Source organism: Falco punctatus (assembly GCF_963210335.1).
Source record: "Falco punctatus genome assembly, chromosome: 2".
Lineage (NCBI taxonomy): Eukaryota > Metazoa > Chordata > Aves > Falconiformes > Falconidae > Falco > Falco punctatus.
Window position 1 is genome coordinate 93851329 of NC_137581.1, and position 16016 is coordinate 93867344.

The 16016-nt window shown below is 39.9% G+C and overlaps 1 protein-coding gene across 8 annotated transcripts in view; it reads right to left on the reverse strand.

Annotated features, from left to right (window-relative positions):
* Positions 1-8983, reverse strand: part of GLRA2 (glycine receptor alpha 2) — a 142137-nt gene extending 133154 nt beyond the window's left edge. For 5 of the 8 annotated variants that reach the window (XR_013926081.1, XM_080375701.1, XM_080375699.1 and 2 more), the window contains exons 1-2: positions 8144-8983; positions 5873-6006 (exon numbers count right to left, since the gene is read on the reverse strand). Coding sequence is in view for 7 of the 8 variants with exons in the window: in XM_080375701.1 (XP_080231827.1) it covers positions 5873-6006; positions 8144-8211 (202 nt within the window). In the remaining variant the exon portion in view is untranslated. The remainder of the gene's footprint in view (positions 1-5872; positions 6007-8143) is intronic. The other 3 variants (XM_080375704.1, XM_080375705.1, XM_080375703.1) reach the window with 2 other exon arrangements.
* Between the last annotated feature and the right edge of the window lie 7033 nt (positions 8984-16016).

The window sequence follows — 16016 nt, forward strand, 5'->3', positions numbered from 1 at the left end:
CAGTTTATGCAGCAGCAGAACAGTATTCCATGACAGCAGCCAAATCCATTGATATCTCTTAATTAAATCATTCATTCTGAATAAAGGCAACACACACAGATCACTATGGCTAGCCTTTTAAACATAAAATAAGACCCGGGACAGAGCCTCAGCTTGGATACCAAGCAGCATTGCTTAGCTTGTGCTTTACACTGCTGCATGCTCCAGCTGTTCTGACTTGCTTTGGAGGAGCTGGCTGCAGGAAGCTCAGAATGAGATCCAGGGAAGGAGTAAACAGCTAAGCAGCATAGATAATCAGAGGGATTGCTTGAGCTTGCTGTCTGGCCCCATTTGTCTAGAAGCTAGGCATAACCTAACTAGCCACGCAACTCCCCCAGTCTATTCATGCTCTTGGAAAGGACCTGAAATTAAAGAAAGAGGGGAAGGAGGGCAAATTCCATAGCCCTCTTCACCAGCAGTTTTAAAAGAAATACAATTGAAAGGATCCTTCTCTAACTGCAGTTAAAAGGATTCTGCGTGAAAACGTGCATCCCTAGGGCAGGGGATTAATATAATTTCCTTAGCTACATTTTTGTAGTTGAAGAAAAGTAAAACAAACCCAAACAAACCCAATATCCTGTGGGTAAGGATCATTGTGCAGCATCTAACTGTGCAGTGAGATACGTATACACAGCTTCATCTGAAAACAGTGTAATTTGTAGATGTGTTTCAAGGCAGAAAATAAATCAGAAGCATTCCTCCCTAATAAAGGATGCTTGCACATTTCAAGCAACCTATATTTAGCGAGTGTGATGGCCTCACCACATGTGAAAAGTGTCCAGGTAACCTTCCTTCTCCTACAATGAGCCTTCAGCCTATGCCCTGCATGTGAATGTACCAATAGTGTGCACTTCCTTACTATGTGCTGTTGCCCCTGGGTGGGATTTGAGTCTCCATCAGACATGGCCCTTTCAGCCTTCGAACTGTGTGGGAAATAGCCCAGTACAGGACACACGCTGCATCTGATTTCATGGCCAGTAGTTGTTAGCAACTGAAGTCTGGCTTTGGGAATGTTGTTAACCACTGCAGAACAAATCACTGCAGTCCCGCAGCCCATCTTAGATATGCTTTTCACCATTTGTATATATTTAAAGGTTGTTTTTTTGGAAAGGTATTTATTGTGAAGTGTCATGTCTAGATTCAAGTTGACTTCTGCAGACAGTTCCTCTTCTATGTACGTAGAAGCTGCTTTTATTTATTAAGCCTGATGCCATTAATTTCACCCTTAAATCATTCAGTGGTTTCCACTCATGCTTTTTTAAGCATTTTGTTACTGGCCAACTCAGGGGACAAATAAGTAAGCAATGGGCTTGAACATATGGGAAAAACTGACCCTTTCTGCCAAGGAGTTAAAGTATTAAAGTGCATAAGCCATTTCCTGTAACAGTTGTCAAGCTAATTTTCAGTAAATTACTTAGTCCATGTATTTATTATTCAGATATAAACCCACTAACTCAGCATGAAAATGATATTACACTGCTGTAATCACAGACTAATCTTTTACAACTACAGTCACTACACCCCCAAACTGCAACCCTCTAACAAGACCTCCCCTGAGTTAAGAAACAGCAGCTTTTGGGCAAGTTAATGCACACTGCATTGCACCATCCAGTGATGAGGGTAGCATTAATGGGCACCACTGTTGTGCATCTCCATGTGACTCCATAAAAATTACAATATTCTTTAACAAATGATGACTTAATGGGAAGGACTGCACTTAAAACATAGGATGAAAGTCAATTAAAAGAAAATAACTATCATCGTTGCAAATGTTTTCCATAGCAAAAGATAACATAATTCTGGAGCTCTTGGTGACAAACTCCCCTTCTTTCCTCTCAGTACATGACAGCCAGTCTACTACTTAAAGCATTTGGCATAAAGGACATAGTAGTGCCTATAGATAGTTTCCTCTATCTGATCATTTCTAGCTTATGTTTGGATTTGAAGCGGTTTTAGAAGATGAAGGTGTTAAAAAGTGGAAATAATTTAGTAACCTCTGAAGGTCAACATCTGCTAGGAAATTTTAAATTCAAGCTGACTTTCCATTAGCTACACATCTCGTGTTGTGATTAAGTTGTAGATTGATCCCTTGTATCATGGCATTACACACAGTGCTCTTGAGGGACCCTGAGCTGAGTAGACAGTAATCTAAGATACCACTTCACCATCCCTGGTTTCTACCAGCAAGAAAGCACATCCTTGGCTCGTTTTATAACACAGATGCCCTGTGCTGCTATTTCTGGTTTTGTTGAAGAAAGTGAAGTGAACAGTGGAGAAACTAAAAGGCATCATTCTGATTTGTGTTGTTTTGGGTTTTTTTTTACCATTAAAAACCATAACACTAATATTAATCAGGTAAAACGTACATCATGCAGGTTTCATTTTTTATTATTTTACAGAAACCGTGCTCAACTGATGTTATAAATGAAGGAGAAACAGCAAATCAATTCATAGGATGACAAGCATGTATTTGCTGTCAATAGAAAGACTCCTAGAGACTTCAATTAGTATTAGATTAGAGTCTTCACATTTACATTTAAAAGTATTCCCCTCTGTGCCCTTACACAAATTATTAGTCTATTCAAATTCAATAAAAGATAAGTGTAAGATGAAAAAGTATGCTTCAAGTATCTGAAAGACAGTGATTAAAGGCAATTTTGAGAGGTGTCACTCTGGCACTTCTCTCTGGCTGTTCATCAGTGGGACAGTCCCTCTCAGTGCCTGGTCATTTTGTATATGATCATTTAGAGTGTCAAAAAGAACCAGAAGACTACTACTGTGCTTCCAAATGATTGTAGAAGACAGAAAGATACAAAAAAAGAAAGGATCTTTCCATACACGGTAAAAAAAAACCAACACCACCAAAACCCAAAAAAAAACTGTTGTTGATGCTTAAACATTTATATATATACATATATATATATATATACCTGTTGCTCTCCCAGTACCTTCCTGAATTTTCTAATTTGCAAAAGCAAGTTAGAGGAAAGCAGAAAGCAGAAAGAGAAAGCAGATGCTTTATCTGGATAAAACACCTTGTTCCATTAAGTAACATTTTCCTCTCTCTTTGGAATGTGTAGCCTTTATTCCACAAATTAATCAAATAGCTGCTGTTTTCTAGTAGTTCAGACTAGTCATAAAACTACATTTAATTGCTGTATAATCAGTGGAGTAAGACAAATGGGTTCTATTTAGTTGCCTTTCCATGAAAATGGACTTTTCTGACACTTTAAAATGCCTATAGTGAACTTGGAGAAAACCATGTAACTGGTCTAAAGCAGAAAAAGCTAGACAAATGCATGAGCAGTGGCACAACTATCTTGATCCACAACGTCTTTTGTGAAAAGCAAGAAACAAATATTAATCTACATGCAAAGACAGATAGTGGATCCCTAGGTTAAACCGTTCCTCCTGCAGACCTCTTTTATGCTTAAAAGTTCCTGTTTTAAAATACAAAAAGTGTTACAAATTAGGTAATCTTCCAACATTTCATCCATCCATCCATTTATATGATTTAGAATATAAGAATTGTACAATTGTCCATATCCCCAAGAAAGATCTCAAACAGATTGATGGATGTTAGAAGCTGAAACAATTTGTATTATGGTCACAATAAAGACTCAGCATGAAAAAAAATCTTTATAATTCTTAACTCCAAGGAAGATAAATTTATTTTGGCCTCTGTGCAGTGGTATTTCACATTCTTTAAAGGAAAAAAAAATGTAATGTAGAACAATAAATATTTTCAGCTTTTTAAAAAAAACTTAACAAGGCTTGGGCAACTAGACAATGGTTGTGTTTCATATTGACTAATAAAAATGGTCATCAGCTGACAAGGTTTTGACTGATGATGAGAAGTTCAACATAACAAAGAACCAGAAAATCTTTCATACCCCTCACCAGAAGACTGAGAGCTCTGGGAGAGCTCAGAGGTGTGAAGTTATGAAAAAACACTCAAGATCTGTTTATCAGTTCAAACTACTGCAAAGTACCATCCTGCTCTGGAAAGTGACTTAATACAAAAACATCAAAATTAAGAAATGGCAGATTCTTCACCATTAAGGGTTCATAGGTATCATCAGGCAGCAGCTTCATGTTGGGAACACAAACACAAGCAGTGTCTGTCAAACAGCTTAGCAAGTACCATACAACATGCACACCATGCCTGCTCTGCCGATTTGAACATCAGGGGAGCAAAGCTGTGTGTTTGTCTCCTCCTGAGTTTTTCAATAAATAGTTTTAGATATGTACTGGAGAGCAATAAAGAGCTGTCTTTAACTCATCCTATGTACAGGGACTGCTATTAATCCTGGTTTTATCCAAGCTAGAAGAAATTAAGCAGAAGTCTTATTTTAGTGTTCCTCCCCTATAAAGGGCAGGAATCAGTTCTGAATGATTGCTACCATGCCCAGTTCAGGCAATTTCGGCCTTCATTTGCGTTCACTAAAACTTCAGTGATACTTGTGCCAATGCACAAAATGAATGTGAGACCCTAGTGCCATAGTACTTACTACAAGCTAATATGGAGTCTAGTTCAGGAACTCAAGTATTTTGAAAACTAATCTGAAATTAAAACTTAAGGCTTCTCTGAGTAGAGGTTTTTTTAACTTGTCATCTTTCACACCATCGGATCTGAAAGCCCTACTAGGTTCCTCCTCACTCAGGCATAGGAAGAAGTCAAAAAGGCACTTTGTTCCAAATCGTGTAATTTGCACATGCCAAACAGAGAGAAGAAACTGATCTTTGATCTAAATTTAATTAAACACTTTTCTCATTGATGTGTGAGCTTCTTCCTTCCTAACAGTTCATTCACTGGCTAAGACACGATTGCTTTTTCCAGTTGTTATCAGCTTTCACAGCACTTCTAACAGGGCTCAAGAGAGGAAAACATGCATTTTGGTGACCAGAGCCAATAGATATGAGTGCAAGCATACATTGGCACCAAATTTGTTAAGAAAGAAAGCATTTTATCAGTTTTCAAAGTAAAACCACATTCTGAGCTTTAAATTGTCATAGAAGAGCCAGTTTTGGTGGAATTATGGGGCTCTCCACAAACACAATATTTGCAATGAAAAACTTCTCTCCCAGCTGCTTTCATTCAAAGCCACAAGACATTCTGTGCTCGGATCCACAGGGATTTACAGGACTACAGCAAGGAAAACTTGCTGTGAATAGTAATGCTTGCAGAAGAAGCCTCTAGTCCACAGCTGCCTTTGTGCTGGAATGGTGGCAGTGACCCTACACAACTCAGTCCAAATTTTGGGGAGAAAAAAGGGGAGTTATGGAAGTGACAAACAGATTATGGTTTCTCTGTTTTGTAGGGATCCTGTGAAATCGGTTCTTATGATTCAGTCAATATTCATAGGATAAAATCTTCTGTGTGCATACCTTAAGTCCTATCTTCCTACTTTGGGAAAGAAGATTTTACTTTCTTCAAGTTGAAGGAAAGCATAGACCTTTTCTTCAGAGAACAGCTCAGCATAGAAGTGTTAGATATATTGTCTTTGTGGCTTAAAAATTTCAGGAACAGGTCATCTCAATTGCTTTTAGTGTGGAACCTGGAATCCTATTTGCCACATGGAATTAGTAAGGTCTTCAGAAGTATCCACTGACAGCTAAACATTACTGTTGTGTGAAAAGAGGGTATTCAAGCTCTGGGCCCCTATTACTGTTCTCCCAGTCCTCCCCATGGATCGGCTGATCTCCATGATAATATCACACTGGAAAACTGAAGTTATTGCAAAGAGACTCAGAACCCAGGGGTAGAACTCTTAAACCTATAATTTGTCCAAAACATAATTGATTAATTTATCAGAAGTCTTAAAAAACTTACCTTTAAAATTTGGTCTGATTCTAGCATCATACCCCGATGTCCTTCCCATCAATTTGTCCAAAAAATCTGAAGGAGACAGGGTCTGTGAGGGGGATTTTCCAGATCTCGAATCATGTTCTTTACAGAAAGTCGTCCTAAATAAATTATTAGCCACCATTAGCTAATATTTAGCTTGTATTGTATTCAAGTCATGGAGAAATTATAGCACTAAATAAAATTGACTCAATTCAGTGAATGTAGCAATTAATATTTTTATAGAAACAAATAGTCTATTTTTCATCTGAAAAATTTATTCTAGAAATAAAAATGAGCTTAAGGTACTATGCATGGGCACAATTTGCTATTCAGAAAAAAACTCAGCTTTAAAAAGAAATTCATTACAGCTTTAAGACTTTAGAAGATTCAATTTACTCTTCGTCTTACTGTGTAGAGCAATCTTACAGGGACTTTGATAATCTGTTTCATATCATTGCTTTAATTACATGTGTTGTGTTAGAACTATATAACACTGGTTTAAGGTGGTCTTAACCTTCCAAACAATAGCTGGCAACACTTAGCAAGCAACACTGCAAAATATTGGTTTTGTTAATTTGGCGAAGGATATAGATGCAAAAAAATGTTTTTTATAGATGCTACCCAGCAAAGATTTAAATCATGCTGGTGAATGTCTGGATTCTTCCCCAACACAGCAAAAAGTGTTCCACAGTCAGTCACATCTGATCTTAGGGAGTTTTGTACCAATGAACATAGAGTAATCAAATGTATCAGTGTTATAAGCAGCTTGTATTTACATGCAAGTTCTTGGAACAGATCTCTCTTTTCAGGATTTAAAAGCAAACTTCTGGTATCATATCATGCATGCAAAATGCTGTGTACATAGCATGTTACATATTGCAAGCACATTATATATTGCAAAGAAAGAGAATTTGGGAGTTCCCTGTGGCTGTTCCCTAGGGAAAAAGAAACTAGAATGAAATGGTCGTATTTGATGTGTAGAGACACAGATTTAATCAAAAAGCATTATCTTGATTCTTAAATAACCAACTCCATTGTATCTCTATTCACATAATCTTTGAGCTATATTAGAAGTAATTCTATGACTGTGTCTTCTTAACCATTCTCTTTATGTATTTGCTGGAAGGGAACCACTCAGTTTCAGGAGTGTTTCATGGGGTTTTTTTCATGCATCTATACGCAAGTATAAGAAAATTAGATACACAAGTGAGCACCTGAAATGAGAAGCAAATATCAAATCTCTATGCTTTTACAAAAGCACCAGAATTTTTAAAAGGCAAGGTGATCATAAATTCTTGTGGTGTGATTCCTCATGTTTTCTCAGGTTCTATTTACAGGGGGCAGTTGCTTCTTCTATCTTTTGACAATGACATGGTACCATTAAAAAATGCCTTTAATTTTTAATATGTAATAGATTATATTCTCCACTTAAATACTAATAACATTCAGTTAAGATAATAAAAACTGGAAAATTAAGCCAGTGCAGTTACTTGGGAAGTTCCTACACAAATTACTTTCATTATGAGTTGCGTTGTGATCCCAGGCTCGTGAGTATAAACACTGCTTCACTCTGTCACTGTATATATACTCAATTAGTCATATAAAAGCACTTTATATGTGTACATGTAGATACACAGCAGCGTACAATATAATAATGAACCTCAGCTACAATGGTGTTTTGGTTAATAAGACTGACCTGTTTGCTTTTTACCGCAAAAAGTCAATAGCTGTAGCAAAAGCTCATGAAACATTAATAAAATTTTATAAAAAACAATCATATGTACCGGTACTTTGCATGAGCACAACACTGATGTGGTCCAGGGCTTTCCCAGAATCAGAGGACTGGTTCTCTAATTTCAGATGACTACATCCCTGACAAAACTCGATCAATCATTCCCAAAGCTTGAAGAGAAGAGAACCAAAGCAACTTCCTAAACAACATCTGGTGGGAGCAGAGAATTTGAATTTTGGAAGAAAAACTGAGGAAAATGTTTTTAGCTATATTGATACTCAGTGAAAAAAACATGTCTTGGAATCAGAGAAATTGAAAATAGATGACCTAAACTTGAGATTATTATTTTTTGTGTTTGTTACCAAGCAACGAGTCTCTGAGTGTAAAAGGGATAGCCTATATAGAATGAACACAAAATACTCTCAAATATAGCAAACAAACTAGGTTAACATGATGTAGTATCTTTATACTGATGATTTCCACAACCTCTGACAAATATCATTACATAGAGTTGTATCACCTACCTGAAGTGGTTTGTCTTTAAGAAAAATGCAAACAAGGTTGTCAAAATTTTCACTAGCTGCCGGTTCATTCCTCCTGCTTTCTGTGATGATTTGGAAAATATCCCAGAAATTATTCCAGAGAGATGCAGGGAAAAAGTAAGCTGGTTCTGCCTAGATTCCCAAATTCAGCAATAATTTAATTTTCTTGACAATCAGGAAGAGAAGGTCTGGATCTCTACAAACTGGGGGTAAAAAAGCAGTGCCAGTCCTTGGAATCATGGTCAGGTCAAGCCTAGGCTCATCTCCAGCAGCCGGCAAGAAAGAGACAAAGCATCAGACCTGGTCGTTCCCCCGCCTTGCTTTTGGTAATGGAGGTGGGGGGGAGGGGGGGGTGGGGGGATGAAAAAAAAAAAAAAATCCAGAAAAGAAAAAGAAAGAAAGAAAGAAAAGAAAAGAAGAGGAAACTGAACTATGCAAGAGGCATCACGCAAAAGGGAACTGTTGAGAGCAGTTCTGTTGTCAGTGTGTTTTATTCCCCCCTCGCTATGAAAATTAGTATTTATGAACGGTGGTGGGGCTATTGGGTCGAGCTGCTTTTCCCCTCTTTGGGCAGGGAGGCGTCGGCACTGCCGGGGAGGGAGGGAGGGATGGAGGGAGGGAGGGAGGGAGGGACGGAGAGGGGGCTGGAGCGGGCGGGGGCCGCGGGGAACCCCAGCGCCTGTGCCGGAATGAGGCGGGCGGCGCGCGGTGCATTCAGCACTCGGACAGCTCCGCGCCGGCCGCTGCGCATGCGCCTGACGGGCGGGGGGGGCGCCCGCCTGTGTCCGCGTGCGCCCGGGGGTGCCTGCGGGGGTGGGGGCGGGGGGGCGCTGTGGGGGGCGCTGGCGGGCGGGCGGGTGCCTGCGTGGGAGGCGCGCGGCGTGGGCGTGTGTGGGTCTTTGCTTGGGGGTGCTGCGGCCGGGGGTGTTTGTGCGCGGTGCGGGGGTGTCCCAGCGTGCGCGGCGTGGCGGGGTGTGAGGCGGCGGGGTGTGTGGGGCTGTGTGCCTTGGGGGGCGCGGGGGGGGGGGACTGTATCCCCGCGGTGTGTCTGCGGGGTGGGGGAGGGGGGCCCGTCCGTGCGTGCGATGTCCCTGTCCGCGGGATCGCGCCTGCGGCTGCGGGAGGCGGGGGCGCGGGGGGCGCTGCGCGACGCCGCTGGAGGCGCCACCGCCCGCTGCCGGAGCCGCCGCCGGGGCAGGGGCTGCCGCTGCCGCTGCCCGCCGGCCCCTCGCCGGCCGCAGCCCCCCCCGCCGGGCGGGTGGCCCTGCCCAGGGCGGGCGGGGGGACGCCGTGTCGCGCCCCTCAGGGAGGTGCCGCCCTCCGCGGGTGTCTGCGGTGAGGCGGGGGGAAGAGCTACCCCGCTTGGTGGGGACAGGGGGGAAGCAGCCCCTGCCCCCGGTGGCTGAGGGATGAGTGAAGGATGGCCACGGCGACAGGAGCTGGCCCCCCTTTTGGGAGCTACTCCAAAAAGACCCGAGGTGTGAGGTGGAGGAGGAAAGTCTGTGGGGACTTTGTGGAGAAACCAAAGGGGAAAGCTCGTGTAGTTTCCGTTTCCAGTTGCATTTTATTTCTTTTCTCCATGGTGTAGAGGAGAAGGTAATGACACGTAGCTTACTAGGGCATGTTTCCATCTCCAGACCCCGACACTGAAAAGAGATGCTTCTGTTCTTATACAAAGGGAGTTGAAACAGGGGATGTAATTGCCCGAGATGCTGCAGAAGGCCATTGACAGAGCAGGGGTGAGGCGCTGCCGTTTTCTGAAGGCCAGGTCCCTTGTTCTTCCCCCAGTGCTTCCCACACCTTTGATTGCTCAGTTACAGGTCTTCATGTTAAACCCAAAATGTCACAGGAGCCACGTCATTCATGAGGAGGGAGAGAATAACTTGCCCCTCTGAAGCACATATGGTGACTGATGGAAACTGCTCAACACGCTACAACCCTTAAAGCATTTTGGTAAACACGGTTTTAAATGGGCAGCTGAGGAATCTCATTTCGCAACGTTCAGGGAATATAAAATGCTTTTTCCTCTGCTACCACCGTGGTTTTCCCTCCCTCCCACCACTGGTTATGCTCTAGTTCTGTGTAGTCTGCAACACCGTGAGAAGAATCTGGATGCTGCCCCAGCAGTTCAGTTGGTTCCTATTGGAAAATCCTTTTGTGTAATCAGATTCAAATCTGTTTCAACAGTCTAGAAATCAAATCCTGTAACAAAGTTGTCTTTTTTACCTATCCTGCACTCCCAAAAGAAATAATTTACTATTTAAAATTCCATTTTAGGTCCAGCTGTATTCTCCTGCTGCAGAACCAGTCTACCTGAACACTGCTTCACTTCCACAGAAGTATTTACACAAACACATATTTCTCATATCTCCAAGTAAAAACCTACCACTTCATGACAGGTACTCGTACCACATTTGTAGTCATCATCAAAAATTGCTTCTGGAAAGGAGTTGTTCTGTTCCCACACTAGAAAGAGATCAAAGTCAGTTACCATTTATTAAATGAAATGCAGTTGTTGCATTTTGTTTGTTCATTTTAGTTTAATACTGTAGAACATACCTGAAAAAAATCTACCTTACCAACCCTTCATAGATGCAAATGCTAGATTATACAACATTGTATGTATAAAAGATTGAGCTAACTGGAAAAAGCAGTCCAAACATGCAAATGTAAATTAAATCCTTCATTGCCTTGCCTGCTGAGTCTGTCAGTAGCATAAATAGAAGTCCAGCAGAAGAAAGGCCACATAATTTGTTTTTATTAAAACTATCAATGTTTAGCAGTAGACATTGAGGGTTGAACCACTGCACTGTAACATCCTCTAACCTCTTCAGAAGATTTAGGTCCTCCTACTAACATATTAAAGAAGCAAGGTTGTCTTATGTCTCTTACTGCAACGTCTCATTCTGAGAAATAAAGCTCAGAAAGCTGCATCCGGAAATAATGGAATAATTCTGAGTCAACAAATACATACTTTTCAAAACTTGTGCCTGTTCCCATCTAGATAGGATCCCAGTAACACTGCTATATATTGTTACCTTGGGTTGAGATACATGGAGAAACTGGAAAGTGACAATTTCTGTCAACTTCGGGAAAAATCTATGTCTCTTTAACCTACACTGCCACCTGCTTAAAAGTGTGGGGAATCTCAGGACTGCTTGCAGAGTTCCTAATGCAGAAATCACTGAATATGGCAGGCATCTTTCCAATGAAGAGTTTCACATGGATTTTGTGACATGACATGCTTTTAAGGACCTATAACTGTTCATTACCTTTCTTGGCAGAAGAAAGTAACTGAACATTTCTGTAAGTTTTCTAACTAGAGAAAAACCTAATTGAAAGCTCCTTTCCAAGATTTAGCTGCTAGTGGCTATTTTCTGCGCTTCACGGCTATTTCAAATGCTAAATAACTATATCCTTAAGCTAAATAAAAGTTGCAGGAAGTACTTCAAAATAACCTGCCCTTAACTGGGGTGGGGGGTTGCAAAAACATGATGAAAGATGTAATAATGACAATTTTGAATACCTACTACATCATTCCTTACACCTCCAAATGCTTCAGTAACATGTTACTCAGCATGGTTGTTACATGGTAGTGCTAAACAAAACTTAATTATTAAGGGTTGGAAATAGTGTGTTACTGATACTAACTTAAGTAACAGCAACAGTCAGATAGCTCTTTTTGAAACTTCAGGGCTCAAAGCAACCATTTTCTCTAATCAGAGGGGTTCCAGGTCAAGCTGCCACCTGTACTGGGGCTGGGGCGGTGTGGGGGGCAAGTATCAGTGCATCCTTCACCAGTTTTCCATGAATTAACACATGCATGAAAAAGTTCTTGCTTTCAGTCATTCTTGCAACACAGTCTCTCCTTATCTTCCTCCCAGTGGAAAAAACACAGTTGTTTGTGGTTATTTTGAGTACCGTAAAGTCTTTAAGTTGTCATTCATCCACAATTAAATAGCGTCTATAAAGTGCACCAGGTGAGGGGTGATTCACAGCTCTGCAGACCAAGAGGAAGCATTTGGAAGCGCTGTGCCTGGATATACATGGCGCGTCTCAGCTTCCTGTGCAGGAGCCAGAGCTACGAGGAGCACAACCATTGATGTGCAGCAATTTCTGGATGCGCTGTGTGCATCGAGTTGCACAGATGTGATTCTTTCCAGTGTCACTCATTTGTTGTCTCCAACAGCACATTTCTGACAGCAGAAGTGTGGCAAATGAATGGGAGTCATGGACTCCTACCTGGGATGGGACAGGGAGGCTTGTAGTAAAATGGCATGGGGCTGTGAAGGAAGATGAGAGGGAAATGCTGCTCTTCTGCTGAAGAGGCTAAATAACACATCCCTGTGGTTCCCCAGCCATTTAGCAAAGCTTAATAATGATACTAAGTATGGTCTATTATTTCAAGTATGAACCAATTCAGTTATTTCTCTGTTCCACCTGAGCTTCTTAAGCAGTAACTACTGGGCAGAAAATAGGGCAGAATGACCCTGTTGCCCTGTCAATGGTTTTATAACAGTTAGTTGATGGCACATGATTTATGTTTGTTTGCACTGCGCATGCACTTTTGGAAACCTAAGAAACAGAAGAAATAAGGTCATACCACTTGCTCAAATTATGATAAATAAGTGATCCAGAAGCATGCTTCTGAAGAAACAAAATCCATCACTTCAAATATGCAGTTAGTGTCTATAAGAAGAGAAAATTCAATATAACTTTCAAAATGGTGTGTCAGATTATCATAATTGTTGGATATTTGTTAACAATGCCAAGTGTATTGCAATGCACTGCCAAATATAAATGAATAAAGAGTACAGTCTATGTAAAATGCCCAATTATAATGAAGGCAAAAAAGCCAAAACAAAAACCTGAAGGTAATCTAACATGACTGCATGATGAGCTAAGGATAAGAAACCAGCTGGCCTGGTTTTTGAACTGTACCATAGCAAATTGTGTAAAGGATCAAAAAATGTAAACAAATCCTCTTTCTCTTAAATCTTGAGAACTGTGTCAATAATTGTCTTTCAGTAAATGACAGTGGTAGCCTTAGTTATGTTATGACAGGGCAATAGCTAGTTTTTCAGCTGTCCAATATGAAAACAAATGATGTATTTTGAACATTTTTAAAGCTGCCATTAACAGATACAACAGAACATTTGTGAATACAGCCCCATTTTGCATATATTAAAAATATTTTCACATCCTTCCTTCTATTTTCATATTGGTTGCCTGAGTATCTCTAAACTTTAAAAAAAATAGAAAGTTCTTATTGTTCTCTATTACGTAGTTTTTCCTTTAAAATAATAATAAACACAGCTGGAAAGAGAGCATAGTAAATTTATCTGGAATGGAATTAAGTATTGTAAATGTATGTTTTGTATTGGGTTTACTTCTTACTGAATTTTGCTTTCTGAAAGATTGAATATATTTATATATAAAAATAATTTATAATATATGCATATATTTATCTCTGTATTATAAAGTGCCTTATAATATGACTTCCTGGTGTAATTTTTTGACACTGCAAAATAGGAAGTGAAGAATACATTAAATCTCATTTGACAGTTTGTTCTCTCCTCCATTAAAAGTCTGATAGTTTTGCAGTGTCATTACGTAGGGAGCTACTTCAGGTTTTTTTCAGTTGGCTCAAGTGGGTTCAGCTATTGTTTTTTTATATTATCATCAGTTTCCTGGTTTTAGCAAGAGCTTCCCATGCCACAAGGCCTGTTTGAGTCACTGATAACACTTCACTCCTTGTGTGATACCAGTGAAGCCATTACAGAATAAGGGAGCATTTCATACAAATAAAAAGAAGGTATCTGGCATTTAGAATAAGATAACATTGGAAATAAGGGGAAAACATTCATGTAAAATTGTATATACTTCATCGGGTCCAGATTTCTTTGTGGATTAGGAGGAGGAAGAAAAGTTAAAATAAGCTACTCATTCAGTCCTTGACCTTCAGTCCCAGTATATGGTTCATACTGGGAGGGGCTGGCAGATAGCCAAGGAGGAGAAAAAATAATAGTCAGAAACATCAGAAAATTGTTCTTATCCATCCTTTCATATTGCCTTCTGGCAATTTAGATATGAATCTTGATCATTCCTAGTACTTAGATGTCATTTATTACTTGAATTCCTTAAGACAACATGTATTATATATCACATATTTCAAGAAAGTATCCAAAGAGAACCCTTCCACCAAAGGCAGCCTCTACTCATAATGAAAAAAATCAGTCTTAAAGCTTAAACTGGTGCCTTGCTTTTTTAAGTTTTCTTCTGTAAAATCAGAACCTCCTTACTTGGAAATACTGGCTGGCTTCATGGAAGGGAGCCCAGTAGCCAGAAGTGGTTCCAGACCCATTCCAGCAGTGGATTTCCCCCTCTCTGCACTGTCTTGCTTCAGTTTATGATAGCCCAGAGGCAGAGAAGGTGTCATAAATTGACAGAGTGCTGTCCATTGCCTGCTTTTGTGTAGAGTGGAAAAGGGCAAACAGCAAATAACCTTGTTCAGTTCTGCATGCTTACACCCAAAGTATAGTTGAGTTAGCTACGAGGTAAGATCTTGTTGCTTTGTGTCTGGGCTTTGAATCACCATCATCATTGCTACAGCAAAACAGTTTAAACCTCTTGTTTTAATCTTACTTGAATGGAAACATCATCAGTTACAATTTCTACAAAACACAATACATGCAAATTGAGATTACTAATTGGAGCCACTCAAAAGAAAAATCAATGATGTGAACTAAGATATGGTTGTGTTTGCTGTACATGAACTCAATAAATTTATTGTAAATATATGCTCTTGCCCACCTTCTGTGTTTACTATATCTGAGCTAACCACAGCTATGAGAGGCAAGGTTTTTGTAGGAAATCAACAGGCCATTCATTTCTTAGAGTCTGGTAGCCAAACTCAATGACTGACCAACATTCATTCAGCTTTAGTATTTCAATTTTTTTAAGTTCTGACAGAAACAGCAGCAAGAAAGAGCTATAAAAAGATTTATCTACTGTATGTCTGATAGGATGACGAACAGAGTTCTGATAAGTCGATTTATCTAGTGAACACTTGCTTCTGATGTGTATATATATATATACACATCATATATTAAAAGTCTGTCATACTTCTCAATTTCATTTGCAGTAATTATTTTTTTCCATATGTTATATATTAACCTGATGAAAAAAATATCTTCTACTGTAGATTAGAGACTTCAGCAGACAGCGGAATTGTATAGTAATGATGACTAACACTGTGCATCATAATCAGTTTAATCGTGTCTTCCCTTAATGCTTGTAAGCTGAACTTGCCTCTGTTCTGGTGGTATTATTTTGTAAATTTTGGTCTTTGATATTTAATCAATTATGCATTCTTCCTGGCTTGCCACAAAACAATTTTTTACCCCATTTAATGCTTATCAAGCTTATTCAAAATAACATTTTAAAATAAGCTTTACAATATGACATCTGATCTAGCCATAAGGATGCTGAGATCCAGAGTGGTATAATCATGTATGCAGACTGAAGAAAAGCTGTAAAGCTTAATTTATTTATAAATGGATTACAAGAGTTTCTTTAAACTGATCATTTAATTTTATATGCCTGGGAAAAAGCGTCATGAAAACAATCATAGTACAAAATATAGATGATTTAGATAATTATGTGTGTCTTACTTGTGCTGGTTCTACCTTACCAGAATTAGCCATCCCGTAGCAAATCCAAAATGCAAACACATACTCATTTTCAGTACTGTTAACAAATGGGGACAGGGACAGGGACAGACCCAACCCAGAATAGAAAGGGGAAAAACCTTCAACCCAGGTGATATTTGGACTGTTACCTGTGGCATTTGCAC